The sequence below is a fragment of the Dermochelys coriacea genome, chromosome 10 (genome assembly GCF_009764565.3).
Source record: "Dermochelys coriacea isolate rDerCor1 chromosome 10, rDerCor1.pri.v4, whole genome shotgun sequence".
NCBI lineage: Eukaryota > Metazoa > Chordata > Testudines > Dermochelyidae > Dermochelys > Dermochelys coriacea.
The window spans coordinates 47,310,625-47,333,098 of NC_050077.1; the positions used below are offsets into that span (position 1 = coordinate 47,310,625).

At 53.6% G+C, this 22,474-nt stretch overlaps 1 protein-coding gene across 1 annotated transcript in view; it reads right to left on the minus strand.

The window, feature by feature from the left end:
- Positions 1-761: 761 nt before the first annotated feature.
- The window catches only part of LOC119862098 (collagen and calcium-binding EGF domain-containing protein 1-like), a 31,709-nt gene continuing 9,996 nt past the window's right edge, over positions 762-22,474 (minus strand). The window contains exons 3-11 of the mRNA XM_038418096.2: positions 10,223-10,275; positions 9,069-9,203; positions 8,552-8,689; positions 8,273-8,379; positions 7,308-7,419; positions 5,312-5,460; positions 4,812-4,847; positions 3,093-3,128; positions 762-2,066 (exon numbers count right to left, since the gene is read on the minus strand). Coding sequence (XP_038274024.1) covers positions 1,857-2,066; positions 3,093-3,128; positions 4,812-4,847; positions 5,312-5,460; positions 7,308-7,419; positions 8,273-8,379; positions 8,552-8,689; positions 9,069-9,203; positions 10,223-10,275 — 976 coding nt within the window. The 3' untranslated portion in view covers positions 762-1,856. The remainder of the gene's footprint in view (positions 2,067-3,092; positions 3,129-4,811; positions 4,848-5,311; positions 5,461-7,307; positions 7,420-8,272; positions 8,380-8,551; positions 8,690-9,068; positions 9,204-10,222; positions 10,276-22,474) is intronic.

Sequence of the window (22,474 nt, forward strand, 5' to 3'; positions counted from 1 at the left end):
GCAGCTACAGTGCACTAGTGGATGAAATCCCACTGGGAGGCAGCATAGTCCAGTGGATAGGAGACCATGTTAGGCATCAGGAGAAGTGGATTGCAGTCCCAGCTCTGCTGTGTGATGGTTGGACAGTCAAGCCCGCCCCTTGGTTCCCCTCACAGTTGCATTTCTCTGCAGCTGGGAAGCTCTCGAGGATACAGGCTATATGTCTGTGATTATGCAGCACTTAGCATGAAGAAGCCCTGATCTCCTTTGGGCCCTTTTGGTGCTATTGAGAATAACAGTGTAGACCTAATGTGAGAGTTGGGCTTTTGCCTTTTACTCCACCGCACTCCTCACTCTCCGGCCAAGCCTCACCACTGGCTTCTCTACTCTGTTAGAGGCATAACAGATCCTTAGTAGAATACATCTTAAGGCAGCCTCCATCCCTCTTAGAGCAGCAGTGTGTTTGTGTAGGAGCCTAGACTCCTGTTTGCACATAATGAGTGCACTACGGTTTCCTTCACATGCCTTTGCTCTGTGGGAGCCAGTGCAGCCTGACAAGAGTTTCGCTTATGCAGAAATTATGGGCGTTCATGCCTCCAGTGCCTCTGTGCTAAAATTGAGGGTGGATTTCAAAACACCAGCTGCCACCTACTGGAGAGTTTTGTCTATGGAGTTCTCTGGAACCCCTGAATTTGCTCTCCACGTATGCAATTCAGTTGTCGGTTTAGTAACACTTAGACTGCAACCCATTAGCGGGCCTTTATTAGAGAGTATGGGGGGGGCTCATTCCCTTGCTCATGTTCTGATGACATTTTCCCCAGGTCCGGAGAGCTGGAGAAGGAACCTGTTCACTTTTCCCTGTTTGCAGTTATTTGCATTGCCATCTCTCCTGTTACAGAGACCAAAGTCAGAAGGGAGGGTAAAGGCATGCCAGACCAGATTCGTGTCATTTACAAGAGGAGAGGTGCAAAAATGATAGGAGCTTAGATTCACAGCTGCATTTGGCCCTTAGTATTTCTGGATGTAACCTGGGCTCACAGTTCCTTAGGATGAAAGCCCAGGGCTAAGAGTGACACCATCTCCCCAGGCGAGGAGGACCCTGCATGCACAGTGAGCTTTTATTAATTGCCCTTAGCGTTCTGTCTCTCTCTTTCTACCATGTGGGTTATTGGCAGTGAGGATCTGAAACCATAAGCTTCTGTTGTCTGAGCTACCTAGCTGTAGCAGCCTCATCAATCTGCCATCACGAGCGAGGGACAGAGCATCATAAAGAGTAGGTGTTACACTGAGCTTTCTGGAGCAAGGTTACACAGAGGGTCGGATCTGAAGCCAGTAAAGAATTCTCCCTTGGACACATCAGCAGGGATCTGAGATTATCCGCACCTGATTTTCCACTCACACTAGCGTAAACTGGGAGCAAGTGAAACCAACACAGTGACCCTGGTGTAAAACTGGAGTGAGAATAGAATCAGGCCCTCGGTGTTTTATTCCTTCCTTCCAGCTCATTTGCCCTGTATTTCCCCTGGATATAAACTGCTGCAGAGGCTGAGCTGCTGTGGAGAAGCAAATCCAGGGCTTCCTCCCTGAATCTAGAGAATGTCCCGTCTTCTTCAAAGAGACAGAAAAGCACCTTTATAAAAATACCCCTTTTCCATTCTTTCTAGTGTAAAAATATAACATTTAACATTCATAATAAATAGACTCTCTGCTCTGGACAGCGACTGTGATGGGGGGATCAAATTGGCCCGAGGGGACGAATCAGCTGCAGTGTCTGGCAACCACAGAATATCCCTGGAGCATCATGTGTCCAAGCAACGTCTCTGGAGTGTGGGCAACTCCTGAGTCCAGCTGTAGGGGAGCAGGTGTCTGCCACCTAGTCATGTGGCTGAGCGTGTGGGTCTAGGTCCCCGGAGCAGCTCCTCCTGGCCGGATCCCCATCCGTGCACCTCAGAGTCCCTGCTGTCAGCAGACGGCGTCTCAAACTCCATCCTCCAGCGCTGGCCAAACACTTTCTCCTGTAGTTCACGGATGTCATTCCTGATGTCAGCCATCATCAGGAGCAGGAAGTCAAAGGAGCCCGGAGGGCCCTGTGAGGAGAGAATAGAGGGGCTCGCTGTGAGCGCAGAGCTCTGGCCCAGTGGTTCAGACCGGACTGGCCAGGCTCCCATGCTGGCCAAACATAAAGATGTCCAGGGTTTCGTTTCAGCATACCCCAGAACCTGACTCACGACAATACAATGACACCATGTCCCAGCTGATCAATGCCAGCCTGACGGAGGTTGTGTTCGGGGAAGGCGGGAGCATGGCAGGAAAGGGCTGGTTGCATGTATGAGAGGCTGGCATTCTCCATGCTCCCAGGGAGCAGAGCCAGGAATGCAAGGCTGGGTGCTGCTAGGTACCGCCTCACCTCAGGGGTGGATTTGCTGAGAATGGGCTCTTGTGGGTAGCATTGCACCATCGCTACAATGCACAAGGGTGGGCTCAAGTTGGTTGGATTCTGTGGGCCCGGCTTTGCTCGTGAACAGAAAGTTCCCTGGTCAGAGGGGTCTTTGTTAGCCATTAAAGTCAATGGAGCTACGCTGATTTATACCATCCAGGGAGGGCCCATTGATATCCATAGCGCTGCGTCAGTTTACACCAGATTGGGATCTGACCATATGTGTACAAATTTCTTCCTTCCTCTAGGCTTCCCATCTTCTCCCATTGTGTCTACTGGATTGTAAGCCACTGGGGCAGGGAATGTCTTTACTTTGTGTCTTGTCCAGGGCAGAGCACGTTGTCTGGGCTTAACGCCTACTAAAATAAGATAGATGAATTGTGGGGAGGGTGTGTGTGTGGGGGGGGGGAAGCACACACTTGTGAGACACACCCAGAATGAGGCTAACCTTAGATACTTTCTCAGATCCCTGGGGCCTGATGCTCCACTGCCTTGAACCTTGTGCGGCCATTTTCACCCAAACACAGTGGGGACCAAGTGCTAATGAATCAGACTCGTTGAATTTCACACTCACTTGCCCAAGGAGCAAGGCAGTGGGGACTTGGGGCCCAAGTTGAGGTTTCTGACCCTGGCTTTGCCTTATGCTCTGTGCTGCTAATTGTTTTTTCATTCTTACCGGTGGCCCTCGGGGACCGGGGTATCCTCGTTCTCCCTAAAACGAAAAGCAAAGATCAGAGCGGGGACTTGTAACAAAATGATTTCTGTTGCAGAGCAGGGGGATGGGATTTAAGTCACTGTCAAAACCCATCTATTTGACAAGGTCACTGAAGGCAGGGACTTTCAGGTGGGGATAAAGCTGCAGTGGGATTTCTCAGTGACAGGCTGGGAAGTTAATGTTTTCCTGGATTCTGCTGCCAGGGGATATTCTGTGCTTTTGTATGTAACTGTTGTCAGGGTGCCTAGCATCTGTGCTCTGACCTGTGCCAGGCTGATTGTCACCTGCTGAGAGTCTGGCCTGTTGTTTGTCCTCAGAACAAGCTGTGTTGCTGGCTAGAGTTCACCCCCAAAACCAACTTGCACCAAAGATATTTTTGTACTCATTGAGAATAAAATGACCTCCGTGCTGGGGCATACAGGCTCCACTCTGGCTGGGAGGAGTTTCATGAGGTTCTGTGGCTCCAATGAGCCCCACCCTGCTACACCTGCAGCCAATATCAGGTGTGGAGAGGGGAGTTCAAAGAAGAAGGCCCAGCTTAGCGCAGGGCTGAGCATGCAGAAGATCAGAGTTCTGCTCTCTTGGGATGAGAAGCCTGGTTACAGCCAGGAGTCAGGGATAGCTGGCAGCCTGGCTGAGTCTCCCAGTGGATGGGATGGCTGATCTGGGGGTTGACCAAAGGAGGGGCTGTTTGAAGACAGCCCCAGAGCAGAAGCCTGGGGTCCTGATGAAGACTCCTCAGATGACCCTGTTGGAGCTCATAGCTTGCTTGTATTTTGGACTTCGATACCCAGAAGGGCTGGGACTCATACATGCTGGAGGGCTGATACCCATTGCACTGGACCCTGCAAGAGGCAGTGACTACTGTCAGAGACACTATGACAGGGCCAAAAGGGGGGAGCAGAGAGGTTGCCCCAGGCACTCCTCAAACACATAAAGTATCTGAGCAAAGGTGAATCAAGCTCAACACCTATTCCTATAGCACCTTGCATGCTGCAGACTCCCAAAGGGTTTTAACAAACTGTACAGACACAGGGATCGCTCACCTACCACTGAAATGCAGCCACTTCTGGGATGGAGTGCCTCACCTGTTCTGCACAAGCAACAGCAGGTTGACCAGATGTAACCACTCAGGTTGCAACTGGGCCACAACACTGCTCGTGCGGAAAGTTTTGCTGCAGTTAGAATGGGGGCATGTACTTGCCACCCGTGCGTCATGCCCCCTGCAGTTGGTTTTGAGACTAGAATGGACCAGTCAGAAAAGTGCATGTTTGCTACCACTGGGGTGTGTGACCCCAGCAGAGAACCCTGGGTCCTAATTTTCCTAGTGTAGATGGATCAGAATTGGTTTGCGCTGGTGTAGATAATGGCCAGAGAGGCAAGGCACTGGAGAATCAGACTCATTTTCTCCTGGCTGTAGGTCACTAAAGGAATTACGATACTTTCACTGGGAACTGAGACACAGAACTGGGAATCAGAACTGTGGGAGAGCCCCTTTGTAGTAGGAACCACTGTGTGTATGTGTTCTGCGCCTAGCACCGTGGAGCCCCACTGGGGGCCTCAAAGGCAATACGAGTGAGCTGTAGCTCACGAAAGCTTATGCTCTAATAAATTTGTTAGTCTCTAAGGTGCCACAAGTACTCCTTTTCTTTTTGCAGATAATAATGGAAGCTGTGGTACCTTCTGGCCATTCCTTCCAGGTGCCCCAGGAGCGCCCTAGGAGAAGCACAAACACAGAGCTTAGTGCAGGAATAAACAAGATCATTGCAACTCTGGGTCTACAGCAAGTGCATCCGGAGGGTGGAGAGCATGTGTGGCATTGGGTGGGGCTGAGTGCCTGCTAGCTGTGGGGTGGGGAGTCAGCTCTGGGGGACAGGGAAGGATGCTGGTGGCTGGAGGTCCAGCAAGTGGATCTGGTGATGGGGAAAGGCTGCTGGCTGTGGGTCTCTTGGAGAGAAGGGGAGGGGCAGGAAACGCTGGGGGCAGTGGGTCTCTTCAGGAGAGGGGGAAGTCACTGAATCTGACTAGGCAGGGTTGGGTTGTGTGTGTGGGAGGGGCCCATTTGCCAGGTGTGGGCAGGGGAAGAAGCCATTGGCCGATGGGGATGATGGGCTGGACTCCAGCACTCTGGGGGTGGGGCCAGGATGCATGACCCAGCAAATGGGGCTTTTGCTACTCACCACTGGTCCCCTTTTTCCGATTTTGATATGCGCAAAGTCAGGATACGGTCCCATTGGCCCCATGTCCCCGCGGGGCCCTGGGGTTCCCGGAGGCCCTGGAGGTCCAACTGCCCCTGGACTCCCTTTCTCCCCTGTTGCTCCAGGGTCACCTTAACATAGAAAAGTGTGTTTGATTTCTGAACTGGGTCTTAAAGCATCAGAGCAACTGACAGCATTAATACCAGAGTAGGCCCTGGCTCAGGACCCCCGGCCAGAGGGTTTGGATCCAATCTTTACAGAGGGCCTAGCCCAAACCCCAGAGCCCACTGCTCCCAGATCAGGGAGAGTTTCTAATCTAGATCCTGAGCAGAAATCTCTGATTGGGTCCATCTCCGCTTTGTATCCAACTTGGAGGTCAGCCCAGCACGCCCCCCCCCCCCCATTTCCTGGGAAGCCCTAGAGCTGTGAGCCCACCACAGAGACTGCCAGGCCTGCTGCCCTCCCCAGGTCGGGGGAGCCAGGACAAGAAGGCTGGTAACTGAAGGCTGCAGGTTTGAGGCAGTCTGAGCTGGTTTGCCCATTTCTTGTTAAGAGAGGTGTGTCTAACCCCCACTGTCCCCAGCCACCACTAGGTTACCTACCAAACGGGCAGCACTCAGAGAAGTGCTCCTGCTGGCTAGAGAGGCCACCTAAAAAGGCTGCCAAGTGATAGGTGGCAGCTAAGGCCTGGTGTACACTTAAAATGTAGATCAAGCCAGCTATGTCACTTGGGATGTGAAAAATCCACATCCCCGGAGCAAAGTAATTAAGCTGACCTAACCCCTAGTGTAGATGTAGCTAGTTATCACCTCTCAGAGAGGTGGATCACCTACACCAGTGGCTCTCAACCTTTCTAGACTACTGTATGTACTCCTTTCAGGAGTCTGATTTGTCTTGCATACCCCCAAGTTTCACCTCACTTAAAACCAACTTACAAAATCAGACCTAAAAATACAAAAGTGTCACAGCCACACTATCACTGAAAAATTGCTTCCTTTCTCATTTTTACCATATAATTCTAAAATAAATCTATTGGAATATAAATATTGTCTTTACATTTCAGTGTATTGTATTGTATTTAGAGCAGTGTAAACAATCCATTGTCTGTACGAAATTTTAGTTTGTACTGACTTTGCTAGTGCTTTTTATGTAGCCTGTTATAAAACTAGGCAAATCTCTAGATGAGTTTATGGACTCCCTGGAAGACCTCTATGTACCCCAAAGGGTACACGTACCCCTGGTTGAGATCCACTGGCCTACACCAATGGGAAAACTCCTCCTGTCACTGTAGGAAGCATCTACAGTACAGCTGCAGCACCTGTACTGTAGGCACAGCCTAAGCTACCTTCCATCCTGAAATGTGCAAAAGTATTGGGAGGGGATAATTTACTGCTGAAATGCAGCCACCTCTGGGGTGGAATGTAGCAGTCCTCCTGTCCAAGTGACGCTGCCGTTACTATAGGGAGAGGGTAAAGAACATCCCCACCCACAGGGCGAATTTAGGGGAGCAGGATGTAACACTCTGATGGGGGGCCTCCGCCATCATCCCTGGAGCATTAAGGTCAGTGTCTTCCACTGCACCATCTTCACTGCCCTAGGCCCTGCTAGTCTCCCCAGGAAAGGGGCGAGCCGTGGCTTTAGCCACAGGGGATGTGTATCATTCCATGCCAAGCCCAGAGAGCTAATGCAGCCTGGTATTTCCAGGGTAGTGGGGATCCAGGCTTGAGAAATTAGCCCAGCCAAGAGGGTAACCCCAGCCCAGCTCTTGGCAGAGGTGCCATGGGACGTAGATTGTCCATTGCTCGCCCCCAATAGGTGTTACTCCTGCACTAGTGGGCTGATTGCACCAACACGGCCCTGTTGCTTCCCTCTGACAAACAGGATTCTTGCTTGGTCTAATGAAAAGCAGTGCTGGGTCAGATCCCCACAGGTATCCAGGGTCTCCCACCCCAGCAATCTCCAGCATCCCAAGATGTACCTGGAGGCCCTGGGGGCCCTAGGGCAGGAGGACGGTGTGAGGAGTCTGCTGGTTTTCGGTTAATCCTCAACCAGGACTTCCCACTCTTGTTATCCAAGACGGGGAGCAGCAGCTGGGGAGGGGAAGGAAAAGAAGTGCGGACAAGCCCTGTAAGGAGGGAGGGTCAAGCAACTTCTGCAGCCTCATGCCCCGGGGACAGAGTGTCAACAGAGTGAGTCCCACTGGCAGGGGCTGGAGAGCACCATTGAAAGTGGGGGGTCTAGATTCGTCCCCCCACACCTGACCCTCCTCTTCCTCTCGCAGCCTCCCCATCAGCCTGACCTCTGGCCCATGAGCACCTACACCCACCCCTTCCAAATCTGAATGAGCGGCATTGCAACCTAGCACACAGGGTCACAGAGCTGCTCAGGTTTGGTCCAGCCAAATAGTGGTCGGTCCATGGCCTGGGTGGTCCCCCTGACTCCATGGCCTACTCCTAGCAGGTTTAGGAGGGAATGGGAACCTGCGGCAAAGGGTATGCAGATTAGCCAAGAGAGGGAGGACCTCTGGGGAGAAGGTCCTGCCCCCTGCATGCCCCTTCTCTAATGGGAGTGGCCAGAGAGGCACCCCTCCCAGCACATCCTTTAAAAAAAGCCGTGTGGGCCATATTCAGCACAGGTACAAGTGGATGCAACCGCTCTGACTTCCATGGACTTGTGTCCACTTTGCACAGGTCTGAATATGGCCCTTAGATCCATTTCCGCCCTGGGTCTGACTGGACTGACCTGAGCACGCCTGTGTGATCGGGGCGACCACTTCCTGGACTACCTATTTTTTTTCTGCTCTGACTTGGTGAGCTTCGGTGGCGGGGTGACAGCCCCAGGGTCCTGTTGAGGGCTGCTTCTGCAGGTTTGCCCCAGACAGCTGTCTGTCGGAGTGCTGCCAGCTGCGTGTGACCAGGAGAAGCTCAGCCGTCGTTGTCCCACCTTTTGTCTCAGCTGGGAGACTGTCTGTTTCATGCTGGTGAACTCCTTGCAGGTGACGGAGCAGGACCTGGTGCCCATCAGGGTCTCTGACTTGACCACTGTGGTGCCTGGAAAAGAATGATGCACCTGTGCCAGTCCGCAGCAGGAATGCGGGGTGGGGGTGTGTGCAGACCTGCAGCCACGGGTCAATGGAGCTACATCTGCTTGAGCCAGGGCTGAGCGTGGCCCCAGGGTCGGACAGTGCTAGGACATGATCCTTCTCCTGGTCCACGGACTCACCGTTGCTGGATTTCAGACAAGTTGTCCCATCAGATGCTATGTAATAGCCACGCTGGCAGTGGCACCGGTAGCTGCCTGGGGTGTTTGTACACAGCTGATCGCAGATGGCACCTCCGCTTTCCACACACTCATCGATGTCTGGGGTTGAACACAGAGAAACATCAGCCACAGCTCAGCCAGGGGAGTGCCAGGGGCCACAGAGGCCTTGCCAGGGGAACGGACGCAGCAGAAGGGAGATTCCTATCATCCTACAGCCCAGGACAGGAGATACACACATCCCTTGGGGATGGCAACCCTGAGATGGGTCTCTGGGAACCTTCCCCTAGGCTCCTACATTGGACGCTGGAGCCTAGGGATGGCTGTTATCTGGAGGAGCCTCTCCTGCAACAGAGTCCTCCAACCAACCGCAGGCCACTGAAAGATGCTGCGTGCGTCCATTTATGACACAGGAGCTATTCCGGAGCCAGGCCATTGCCACCAGCCCAGGCTAAGGGCGGGTACCCTTGGGGGCACTCACCGAGGCAGTAAGGGTGCAGGTGAGTCTTGTGGCGCTCTCTATCGAAGCGATAGCCGGGGAAGCATGTGCACAGGACGCGACCGAAGTTGTCCGTGCACTGCTGCTCGCATGGGAAGTCGGCGCATACATCCACGCCTGCAAAGAGGGGCAGATGGAGTTGTGCACTGCTGTACTGACCACCCCTCCTGTGCGCCTCACCCTGGGTGTCAAGCAGGGTAGGTTGGACCGCAGCCAGAGCAGCCTTGCAACTAAGTGACCCCCCCACACACACACACATCACAGTGCCTTGCCCTGGGCCAAATCTTCAGCCTGGCTCTGACTTCCCTGTAAAGATGTAGATTTACACCAGTGGAGGATCCGGCCCCATGTGTCCTCTGCATGAGTAAGTAATTCATGGCTGGGCACTCCCCAGTAACTAGCATCCTCAACCCAATCTCTCCCTTCCACCAGGCATCCTCCCCACTTCCCTCTCCCAGCTGCCAAACACTCTCCCCAGCTCTAACTGGCAGGTGACCCAATTCCTCTCCCAAGCCTCCCAACCTAACTGTGTCAGAGCTGCCCCATCCCGTAATGAACCCACTCCACCCTCTGTCTAGCAGCACTCCAGGTGTCTAGCAAGAGCACAGACTCCAGACCCATCATGCGCTGGACTCTGCAGAGAAGCTGGAGGAGCCCACATTCAACAGAGACTAGAAATGAGCCTGGAGCAAACCGTGGTTCCAAACATCCCGGAACTCTGGGGAAGATCTGGATCAGAAGTTTGTGACCTGGACCCACCTCCAGAATGAAAGCGATGGACCCTTTCCCATCCAACACGGAGCAGAATGCAGAAAGCCTCGTCTGTTGAAATACCATATGCTGGGTGCTGAAGGTGTGATGTGTGAAAACAGAGAACTGCCATCACGAGGTGCAAGAAGCAGCCCTGTCATGAGCCAACATCTCAAGAGCTTTCACCCTTGGAGCAGGCAGTGGAGAAGGCTGCCCAAATTTTGCAGCAAAGTCTCCCAGAGCCTTTCCAGGCGAATGGCATCATCCTGGCTTTTATCTGACTAGAAGAGCCACTCACAGGTGACATGATCTGCAACTTTAGTGCCACCTGAGAATAAGTGTGGACAGAGTGAGCAGGGTGGGAGAGAGCTCCTTTTTATACTTACTTTCCGGGATACACTGGCCCATCACAAACCTATAGCCCTCACAGCACTTCCTCCTGGGGGAGAGAGAGCGAGAATCAGACAATTATTTATTTAATTGTATCACCTAGGAGCCCTAGTCATGGCCCAAGGCCACATTGTGCTAGGAGCTGTACAGGCACAGAATAAACAGACATGAGCTGCCAATCTAAGTACAAGACAGGAGACAACAGATGGATACAGACAGACCGGTGAGCACAAGGGAACACTGGGAGATTCTTGGCCTCCAGGCCTCTGAACACCAGTAGTTCCTTGTGGGCCTTGTGGCAGAGGAGAGTTTTGAGGAGAGCCTGGAGGAGGCCGAGGTGGCTTTATGAGGAGCTCCTCCCGCCCGTGAGGGGCAGCCTGGGGGAAAACGCAGAGGGGCTTGTTTGAAAATGCACCATGTGAGCGCTGGAGGCTGCATTTTGGGCCACTTGCCAGCTCGAGAACAAATGAGCGACAAACACACATCTGCCCAAAAGCAGTTAGCTTCTGTCACAAGCAATTGGGAGACATCGCAGAAACAAGTAGGGCCAGATTCCTCACTGCATTGCTCCAGCGTGAGGCCAGGGTCGCTCTGCTGAAATCAGTGGAGATACACTAATGAAAGGAGTGACTCAGGGCCATGCATTAACGGTCTTGGCTGAATGCTGAAGACCTTATTCAGGCACTGGAATTTACAAGCCTGAAATGAGGACTTTAGGATTTGGGCCTGATTCTATCATTTGCATTTCTGTGAGATTATAACCTAGAATTCCTTATGCTGTTTATTATTTGTAGCCCAGCAGCTAAGAACAGGGTCCCATTGTGCTAGGCACTGAGACACAAAGAACTTACAATCCAAACAGACAAGCCAGACAAAGGGGACAAGGTCACACAGCAGGGCAGTGCCAGAGCTGGAATTAGAACCCAGCTCTCCTGAGTCCCAATCCAGTGCATTATCCACTGGACCATGTTACCTCTCTAGTAGCTAGAGAACAGCTTCAGCCCTGAAGCGCTCTGCAGCATTGGGCCCACTCGTCCCCTGTGCCTTCATCTTTCTCCAGCCTCAACTTTTGCTGATGCTGGAGCCTGAGGATGACATCGAGTCACTTGGTTGGCTACCGGCACCACAGCTGTTTCTGATGAGCCCCGGTATAGGACTTTTTTTTTCTGGACCTTTCCAAATGTATTCAAAGCTGGACTGATTGTTCCCTCGCTTTGTGCCCCCAAAGGGGGCAGCAGTTGCATACTGTACCACAAGGGGACAGTACCACCACCATGTCTCCTGGATCTACTTTATGGCAGAAAAGAATCCAATCTCTGGGTTTGAATCAAAACCAGGAGGGTGGAATCAGCTGACTGGCCTCAGCAGAGGCCTTGTTGAAGGGGTGCGGGAGGCTGGATCAGCCAGGTGCCCAAAGCACTGCCCTTTCTTTCCAGCCACCCGCCTGACCCCTGGCAATTGTGCTGGAACCAGGAAACGGAGCATGCTGGAAGCCACCTCTGATGCCTGCTGTCCCCTTCAGCTCTGCTGCACTCTAGTTAATAAAAACAGCATGGAGGAGGATCCAGTGGGACATCCACAATCTCTCTCTCTTCCCCTTCCCTGCTCTGTCTCTGCGCAGCCCGGTGCACTTCTCCAAACCTGGGTCTCCTCTGAGGCCACCCTCTACATTACTTCTGGCATTGTAAGGCTCCTAAGGAAGGCTGTTGACCCACTGTGAGTCTGGGCCTCTTCCGGCTCTGATCCCATGACCCCAGCCCCCTAGGAAATGAGGATTGGAGCAGTGACGTGACCTTCCTATAGTCACGCAGGCAATCAGTCGCAGAGTCAAGAATAAGAACCCAGGAGTCCGACTCCCCTTCCCACGCACTCAGCGGTTGATTGTTAGGCAGCAATAAGGGATTCACTGACAGTTTAAAAACCTTCCCCTGCAGACTGAGCCCCTAGTCTCCCGAAGCCATGTCTCAAGCTCTAGAAGGGACGGGCATACAAGAACACAATGGCATTGAGTGTAACAGGGCACTGTGGAGAGCAAAGATGGATTCCCAGCTAGCCCTGGCAAGGTGTTGAAGCTGGAGTCCGACCTGCCACAAGCATGCTGCTCTGAAGAAGCTAATTTCTCGGAAGACTGGGCCTTTTAGTGATGGGGCACTGCTTCCCCAGGGGTAGAATGGGTTGGCTGGAGGGAATAAGCAAGAGCGGATGGTACCCCAGGCTCTAGCCGAATTTAATATTGATGCCTCCAGAAGCCATGTGCTGAGTAGGGAAACCTGTCCACTGCCCTCGGTGCTTTCATTAAAGCCAGGGCAGGCTGTCAACACGAGCCATGTCTGTGTGGAGCGGCATCCTGACGGCCTGCATGCCGGCAAGGTTTGGAATGAGGCCACCTGCTTTTAACTGTGCTCTCAGCGCCGGAGGAAGAGTTCAGCCACACGAGAGAGTGAACTGAGAACGGAGCCAGTGCTAGAACTAGAGCCCGTAGAAAAGCTTCTGTGGGAACGTCTGTCCCTGTCTGGCAAAAGCTGATTTGACTATATTAAAACGTTTCCTGGGAATGTCTCATTTTGGGCAAATTTTCAAGGGGAAATTAATGAAACGCTGTTTCGATAAGGTAGAAATGTTTCATTTGGATCTTTATCGACACAAAACATTTTGATAAAGTCAAAATGCTTCCGTTGTATTGTTTTGACCCATCTCACCCTGACCCTTCCCCCCAAACCTGAGTCGGCACAGCCACACTGACCCCATGGGCAGGAGGACGAGAGCTGGCTTAGCCTTGAAAGGGTCTGGTTGTTGTCCCAGCCGGTGTGGACCAGACACTTGTAGCTGGGTCCTGTTGCCTTTGGGTCAGGTTGCCGGGCTCTATGCTGTGTCCTGCTCTGGGACTTGGACAGGTGGCAGGCTGGCTGGAGTTGGTGATGGAGACCAGAGCAGGGGCAGCAGAGAGCTGCCGGGCGTTCAGCTCTCTAGCATTAGCGCTCCCCACCCACCTGCCCTCCTTTCCCCGCTTGGTTTTCAGCACTGCAATCCCCAGACCAGAGTCTGAGCATGATGTACATGATCATTGGCCTCTGCTTCATGTAGCCTTTCCCGATGAGAGGTGAATAGCTGGGTTAGCTGCTATGCCCTTCTCTGCAGTGCCTCCTGTTGGGAGAGACTGGGACTGGAGTCCCCCGATCTCACGTCTGCACCATTGTCCTGCAGCACCTCCTGCTGGGAGAGACTGGGACTGCAGTGGGTTTGTGCTGCCCACCAGGGAGAGCCATCACTTTCCTGCTCCCAGATGGGATTTCCCTGGAAAAAGGTAGTTGGGCTTGGAGCTGCCAACTTCTTCCTCGGGCTATATCTGAGCAGTTCGTTTTCTTGCTGAAGCAGGGTGCTGGGGAGGCCCTGTGCTCACGTCTCTGGTTTGCTTGTTTTACACTCGTATCTGCCCCTGTTGCGGTGCGTCATTTTCCTTTCTAAGCTTAATTAACCTCTCCATGAGTCTTTTGCCCCATGCTTGGTAAAGTTACTGGATCCCCTCTCCTCTCCTAGCCTGGTCACAGAACTGCTGGGGGCCGGGGGGACTCTTAGAGTGACAAAGAACGTACAACAGCTGGTGAAAGAGCAGTAAGCAGAGGGGGCATGTGGGAGTACAGTTTGTAGTGTACAGAAGGGGGGCCATTGCAGTCGGCGGCAGTGTGTGCCAGCGGTTAGAGCACAGGCCTGGGAGCCAGGCCCTTTGGCTCCTCCATTCCTGGCTCTGCAACTGACTTACTCTGTAACCTTATGCAAAATCCCCCTTCCCCTCTCTGTGCCTCAGTTTTCCAGTCTTTAAAAGGGGGATAATACCGCCTATCTTTGTAAAGTGCTTTCAAATCTAAAGCAAACAGCCAGGCATGGGAGGGGGAGGAGCTGGGAGGAGCAACACCCCCAGAGCCTAAAACAATACTAGCTTCTGCTGTATGTTCTGCCTCCCTGCCCCTCAGCTGGGGGCTGGGGAGCAATGGCTGTCCAGCTACTGGGCCTGGTTGGGTCTCTAGGGCTGCACAAAAGGAGAGCTGGCCAGGACATTTGGGCAGAAGGCCTAGATCCCCCATCCCTCCGCTGCCCACTCCATACCCCCCATTTACCGCTTTAGAAGAGGGAGGACAGTCAGCCACCTTCTTACTTGGCTCCTTCTCTCCATTATTTAAGCTTTAGTTTCAAACAAAGTTTTCCACCTCTCTGCTTGCGGAGAAAACCTTTTGGGTTGTGGCGCTGCCTGCCTGAGTCTGCAGCCAGCCAAACACTGGGCCGCGTTCTGCTCCTACTCGTCTGCATGTAAACTCGGTTCCAGGGAAGTCAATGGCACCACACTGCTGTAAAGCCAGTGGGAGTTAGGTCAGACTTAGGCTACCTGGATCTGAGCGAAGGGGCCTTGATGCTGGAGACTAACAACAATTTCAACCCTCCTACTTATTTAGTCCACCACTGCTCAGTCTAGCAAAGGCTTGTCCTGGAGTATCTTAGATCTACACTCCATATCCCCCCTTCCCCTGCCACACACAATTCCAGGGCTTTGCTTTCCTCTGCACCACCCACTTTGGTAGGCCTTATTCATCTGGGCTAATGTGCAGGCTAACACTTGTCAAAGAAAAAAAATCCCAGCTTGGTGGTTTCCCTGGCTGCTGGTACAGGCAGTAGCATCACCCCCAGTGCAATTTCTCTCCTGATGTCTATTTCACAGCAGGCTGGATGAAAGGGAATGGGCACTCAGTGTCGGGGGGATGGGAAGTACATCCATCATCACCACATCTGCATGGCGGGTGGATGCTTCTAATGAGAGAGCGAGCGAGCCCAGGGGTATGTACATTTCATCTGTCTGATGCTAGAAGCAGGGCCGTGGTGGCTTCATGAGAACAGATTGGCACAGAGACAGCTGCTGCTGCCTGGGAACTGCTGGGGAGCCGGAGCTCAGAGATGAGACAGAGCGATCCCGGCCCTCTAGGGAGAGAGCAGAGAACACCAGCCAACGTCAGCTTAGCGCTCCAGACGGGAAGGGGAAGATGCATCCCTGGGAACAGAATAAGGATGGGAGAGTCTGGTTAATAAAGTCAATTGAATCCCCATGCAGGGGGGATAAGAGTCCAGCCCACCCTGTGAAAGGGCCCTTAAACTAGCTGGATCTGTTGCTCTGGGGAATTCCCCCTATATAGGGGGAATCTCGGCAGAGTCCATATCGTGGGGGGGGGGGTCTAGGCCATACCCCTACAAAAGTCTCTGGTACCAGGACATGTTGGAGGAGAGAGGGGTCATGGCCAGCGTATTTCTGTGCGCTGGGCTATTCCCAGCTGTTGCAATGGTCCTTAGAGGCCAGACACAAGTGAGGGCAGGTCTTGGGGCTGATTTGCCCTGAGCCAGAGCCAAACTGACCCCCTAGCAACGTGAGTATAGGGGAGGCACCGAAGCACCTTTTCCTCCCCCGACCCCCTCCTGGTCTGTGTGCTGAGTGCCCCTCCAGTGCCAGGATGAATTTGGCCCTGTGTGCCTCCATTCAAGGGTGATGGGCAATTTAAAAATGCTGAACAGAAGCATGGGATCACCTTGCCTAGCTCTACCAGCTGGCGCAGAAACCGTCAGACTAGCAAGGTGCCCAGTTAAATTGCTGGCTCTGGAACCAGTTAGCACTGGATCCTGTGCTCCACCCCCAAAAAACCCCAAACAAACCTGCTGATACTGCAATCAGCTAATCATGGGACCAAGTCACCAATGTACCAGCGGCCTGGCTGATGTCCTCAGAAGGTGCCCAGTGCAACTCCTACTGCAACCATCTTGAAAAACCCAGTCTTCCCTGCCCCCAGTGACAGTCAGTGCAAAGGGGTGAGAGCTGCAGTTTGTCTCAGGGACACAGGGAAGCTAATCTAGCTGCAGGCCTGGGGTGCAGCGGCAGGCGGAGATGAGTTTGATAAGGGCGTAAGCTCCATGCAAACCATCCGGGCCGCAGAGCTGCAGCAATGACATGGAATGTTACAGGGAAAGCAAAGGGATATTGCTGAAATATGTTTTGTAAAGCCACTTTAATTCACAAGATGGGGGCGGGGGGGCTGTTAGAGACGTTCCTGGCCTCTGCCTCCACTGGGCCGTTACACATGGCAATGGCATGAAGCACGGTGGGACAAAGGGGGCTGATGAAATCTGAGACAGCTGCGAGCACTGGGGAACTGCAGGGGAAAGGTTCACTGGAAGGGAGAAGCCTCGTGGAACCCCAGAAGCGGACGCACTCAACCGGTAGCATGGAGGAGATGGTGGATTCTCTGTAACCTGAAGTCTTTAAATCATGATTTGAGAACTTCAGTAACTCAGCCAGAGGTTAGGGGCCTACTACAGGAGTGGGTGGGTGAGGCTCTGTGGCCTGTGACATGGCAGGAGGTCAGACTAGATAATCATGATGGACCCTTCTGGCCTTAAAATCTCGAAGTCTATGAGATGCGCTTCAGGAGAGAACGAGTTGGTGCGGGCACCATTATGATTGCTGTTGTAGTGGTGCCGAGAGGTGCTGGAAATGCAGGCAGCATGAGAGATCACTGCCTCAAATTTCTGCCAGTCAAAATAAACAAGACTGACAAAGGAGGGGAGAAGAAAGAGATGCAGCGAGGGGAAGTGACTCACCGAGGTCACCCGGCAGACCAGTGGCAGGGCCTGGAACAGAACCCAAGACTCCCCGCCCAGCGCCCTGATGGCTGGTTGGTGGGTCAGCGGCAAAGAGCTCGGCAAAGCAGCTGGCGGGCAGGGGTTGCAGCTTCAGGGCCGAGTCCTTGGTGGGAGATGGTCGGCAAACGCTGCTGAGATTCAGCCTCTACTGCATTGGAGAGGGTCCCAGCTGAAGAGGCAGGAGGTCCTGTTCTTATCCACCCATCCCCTTGGCACCCCGCTCTCCCTCCCCCTGGTGTACCATGGGGCAGGCGAGAGCCTGGAAGGGCCGAGGCTACCCCGGCAGCCCCTCGGGAGCTGGGTCTGCGACACGGTTGGGTTCATGTGCCAATGTAGCAGAATGCGGAGAGGGGCAGGAAATGGCCAGGCCCATCTCTGGGGAGGCAGCGATCCAGCATCCGTGCCAGTGACACCACCTTAGCTGCTGAGCTGCGTAGGCTCTGTCTGGGTGAGAGTTATGCTGGTGGTGGCATTGCCAGCCAATCTGAATTTTGGGCAAATGTGCAGAGCCCACTAGGGGAAGGACACGGCCACAGATCACAGAAATCAACTTCTTCCCGGGGGGACACAGAATGAAAACCAGGGTGCAGGTGAGAGGGTCAAAATGAACGTTGGCTGGGGACCCCAAGCAAAGAACCCTGGACTGGTCCCACTGCTATCACTATCAGCCTGGTCTGGATTAGTGCCAGCAACCTGTAGATGAAATGCTCCACTGCCCAATGCCAACCCCCTGCACTGCTCCCTGCTCTGGCTTTAAGTTCTCTGTGTCTCCTGCTGGGCCGGGTCCTTGCCCTGCCTGGGCTCCTGCTGCCGAGCTGTGGTGTGTCACTCCAGGCAGGGTCCAGCCCAGCAGAGGGGAGATGTCTGCGGCGTAATTCAATTAAAAGCAAAAGCCGGGTTCCCGCAGAGTCAGGGGCAGGGAGGAGCCTGTGGTTTGTTTTCTCAAACCCTCCATGGAGACACTTTAATTAAAATGACCTCCCAGTCCCCCCCATCGCCCAGCCTCACAATGCACCTTGAAGTCTGGCACCAGTGCCTATGCACGGCTTTAACCCTTCGTGCCTTCACAGCCTGGGCCCTGAGCATCTCGCCTCGCTGGCCTAGCCCCTCCCAGTCGCTCCTCCCAGGTCCTGCCCAAAGATCCTCCTCTCGGCAGACCTGGACTCCAGCGTTCTGCTGTCCACACAGAGGCCAAGTTCCTGAGAGCAGCTGTGCAGGCCAGAGAAGGGCACTTCACCCAGCGTTTATCTGCTGATACGCCCTGGCCTTCCACAGCCTTTCTGCTCTCTAAACCCCATCCTCCTATTACAGCATAGTCTCATTTAGCCAGATAGCGAGGTGTGAGCTCCTGATCGGCTTGTCTATCTGTCTAGGATACAGCCCTCATCCCCAAAGTCTCTAGGCACCTCCTGAACGTTTGCGCCATTAGCCTCACAGTACACTTCAAAGATAGGGCAGCATGATTATCCTCACTTTACATTTGGGGAAACTGAGGCACAGTGAGGCTAAGTAATGGAACCAGAGTCACACAGGGAGTCTTGTGGCAGAGCTAGGAACCCTCAGTCCAAATCTAGCACCTCAACCACAGGATCATTCTTCTGCATTCTCTGCCAAGCAAAAAATTTTCCTGTCACTCTGGAGGGCAACCTGATTGACATCACTGGGACTGCTCCAGTGTAAATCTACTGCCCAGCTCCCAGAGTGAGGGGAACACGGAGCCTCTTCTCAAGGTTGGGTCCTGCAGCCATGGCACCCCCTCCTGGCTGGCGGGGGAGGGAGGACTGGAGCAGACCTCTCTCCAGATCCCATCTGTGTGCTACCAGGCGGAGAGGTCCATAAAACTGGGCTCTGAGCAACCCTCCGAGCTCCTTCCTTCTCCACCCCCAGCACCGTGGGTCCACACTGAGAACGGAATTTGGCCTTCACTGTTTACCCCCCACCCCCGGTTCAGAATCAGCTGCAAATAGAGCGAGTTGCCCACTGCAGGTTGGTCATTGGAAGGCTAAATGAAACAGCACCCGACACGAAGGCATGCCAGAGCCCACCCATTGCTCCACACCTAGGGCGTATCTACACTTGAAATGCTACAGCTGCAGCAGCACCACTGTAGCAGTTCAGTGTAGATGCTCCCTGAGAGGCAGTAGCTAGGTTGATGGAAGAAGAATTCTCCCATCAACCTAGTGCTGTCTACATGGGGACTTAGGGCATGGCTACACTTACAGATGTAGAGCGCTTTGCGTTAAACCAGCCTTTGGAGAGCGCAGTAGGGAAAGCGCTGCAGTCTGTCCACACTGACAGCTGCAAGCGAACTGGCACATTTGCAGCACTTGCAGCGGCATTGGGAGCAGTGCATTATGGGCAGCTATCCCAGCATGCAAGTGACTACAACTTGCTTTTCAAATGGGGGCTGGGGTGGAGTGTGACAGGGAGTGAATTGTGTGTATGTGTGGGGAGAGAGAGTGGGTTTTGGGGGGGCTGAGAGCATGTCAGCATGCTGTCTTGTAAGTTCAGACAGCAGCAGACTCCCCCCTTCCTCCCCTGCCTCTCTCTCTCTCACACAGCATTCTACATTAATGGTTGCTTTGTCTCAGAGCAGAGAAGCTGCCGCCTGTCAGAATTTTCCACATTCCTGCAGCGATTCCAAAACAATGAGAAGAGTGGCCACTTGACTTAAGGGGATTATGGGACATTTCCAGAGGCTGATCAGAGCCCAGTAATGCAGCACCTCGTTCACACTGACGCCCGGGCATTGCAGCCAAGGCGCATCAAAGCGCTCTAGCCGTGGAGTCAGAGCGCTCTATGTGCCTTGCCAGCGTGGACGGGGAGTGAGCTAGGGCACCCAGGGCTGCTTTAATGTGCTCTAACTCGCAAGTGTAGCCAAGCCCTTAGGGGTTTTTACCACCCCTGAGTGATGGAACTGGACCAAGCTAATTTTCCAGTGCAGGCCAGCCCGGATCACCAGCCAACCATAACTTTCTGCCTTTGGACTCGGTCATTCGGTACTTCCCCCTCCCTGGAGCTGTACTTTCCACCTAGAATTGGGATGGCTCCTTTTCAGACATTGTCCTCTTGGACGGAAGCATCACACGGAGCTCACACTGTGACTACCTTAGTGATGGCTCTGGAAGCTCTCACTGTCTTGCCTGGGACAGTCTTGTCTAGGATATCATCACACAACGTCATACCAAACTAGGGAGGGTAGATCCATTGCATCCCCCTCCTCCACCCCACTCTGTAATCGCACGGCAAGGTCCGATCTCAGTAAGACTGTACTGCTGCTGAGGCTGCACAGTGCCTATGTAAGTTGCCCTCTGCTACAATCTCCCTACCCCTCCTCCTTCTCCTTTGGGTGATGTATTGAGATCTGGGCTGGGGTTAGCTGACTCTGCCCCAGGAGGAGCGAAGAAATCACTCCAGCTGGGCACAGAGACCACCATGACTATGGAAACTCTAGTGCATCTGTGGGTAGTGCATGTCGGCTGCAGTTGGGCTGGATTCCAATCCCCACCCCACTTTTTCCTGGGACTGAAGGGGTGGATGCTCAAAGCCTTACTTTTGGGTATAGCGTCAGGCAGAGCTCACCCTTCGCCAACACCCTTCTCAGCTACATGCGCAATCCAGCTATGAAGAGACTCCTGGATAAACCCTCTGGACCAAGGCCTCCCATCACTCAGAGCTGGCGACAGTCAACACTTGTTTGAACGTGGAGGCTGAAGTGCCCTCTGGCTCAAGGAGAGGAATAGCCTCTCTAAGGCAGGGCTGGGAGCTACTAGTGGCACAAAGTGGGGAGGCTCAGAAGAAAAGGTCTGACCTGGAGACATGGCAATGGGAGATGTGGATGCTTAGCTCTTCTCAGGATCAGGCCCTAGCTGAAGACCAGATCTTGGTCCCCACTGAGCCAGCTTGGCACCAGTCTGGTGACACAAAGCAGCCTCCAGGCCTGTTTCGCCAATTACCTGGAGATTTTCCTGGCACAGGGGAAACCGCTGTGTGGGCAAGAGCCAATATAGCCAGCTCTGTGCTACCCCCTCCTGCCCACCTCAGCACAGGGATGTGACTGGGATAGAAGGACCAAGGCTGAGCTGCTGTGTGAAATGCAGTGAGCTCAACTTGGACCAGCCGTGAGGCTGTCTTGAGTTGGGACTGGACTGGCAGAAAGATCCCTCTCCAGCTGCTCACTCTCAGCTACGCCGGGTACTGCAGGTCTGGTCCCAAGGACCCAGCCCAGCAGCTCTTCCAGATTGCAGCATTGGGGCTGCTGAGGCCAGTCAAGCTGGAGCTGAAGAGGGGACTGCGAGAATATGTGATGCATGTCAGCTGGGGGCGGCATAGACTGTGCTGATTCAGCATCCCCCGAGTCAGCGTTCGGGGGGAGCCCCAGCCAAGCCCAGACCTGCCTGTGGCTAGGAAGCCTGTGCTGAGAGGAGCAGCAAATGCCCGATGGAATAACCCCCCCGCCCCTCGCTCCCCCTCTGCTTCTCTGCACAATTTCACTAATTAAAATGCTGGAGCCCAGCTGCTGCAGTAATGAAAGAGTTCAGGGGAAGCTCGGCTCGGCAGGGCCCTGTAAGGTATTTGGCCCTGCTCCCAGCCAGTCCTGTAATCATCGCTGACTCAGCAGGCAGCTTGGGCAAAGGTTCAGCCAGCCAGTGTGCTTCCAATTTCCGCTCCAGCCCTGGTGACAGCGGGCAGAAGCCTCGGGGGTCTGCCCAACAGAGCAGGTAGCAAGACACGGTCCGGTCCGGGGGCTGCCCTCCCAGATCAGAACACTGGCTTGGGAAAGGCAACTCTACCCCACTCCAGCTCCGCGGGTGGGGGAGTTTGCACACCCTTGTGCTTTGCAATAGTAACTTCTCAGCCTCTCCTCCTGCAAGGGGGCTAGTTAGTTACAACAGGCATCCGAACCTCTCCACATAATCACTCATTGTTTGTGCTTCTTTCCTCCCCTCACTCTCCTCTTACCTCCCCTTCCTTCAGTGGCTCTTCTCCTCCCTCAGCCTGGGTGTCCTGCAAGGGTCTGTCTTCTTCTCTCTTGACCCCTTGCCTCTAGGGGATCTTATCCACTCATATGGCTTCAGCCACTATCTTTATGCCAGTGACTCAGAACTCTACCTCCCCTCTCCTGACCTGCCTCTCTTCATCCAATCCGCATCTCACCCTCTTGCTGACACTGAAACTGATCTCCCCATCTTCCCTCCCTAACCTTCCCCGCTTCCCCTGTCCTTACTGATCATAACCCCAGCCCCCTGACACTCAGGCCTTGGGGTCCTCTTTGACTCCTCCCCTTCTCCTTTGTCCCAGCCATCACTGTGGGGTGTCCCAAACATGCTGCTTCTTCCTCTGGATAATATTACCGATTTTGGCACAGGGCTACTTGGGAATGGTAGTTATTGGTTTCATTTATTGATCTGAAATCTACCTATTTTGACTGTATCTGCTATCCCTTTCCCTAACGCAGCCTCGGATATTGATTTATATAATTTTTTGTAAGGCCGTAAAGGACTGTTTGGATATGTTCTCTGACCTACACAGCACAGAGTATGGAAATTGACCTAGTGATTCCTACACTGAGC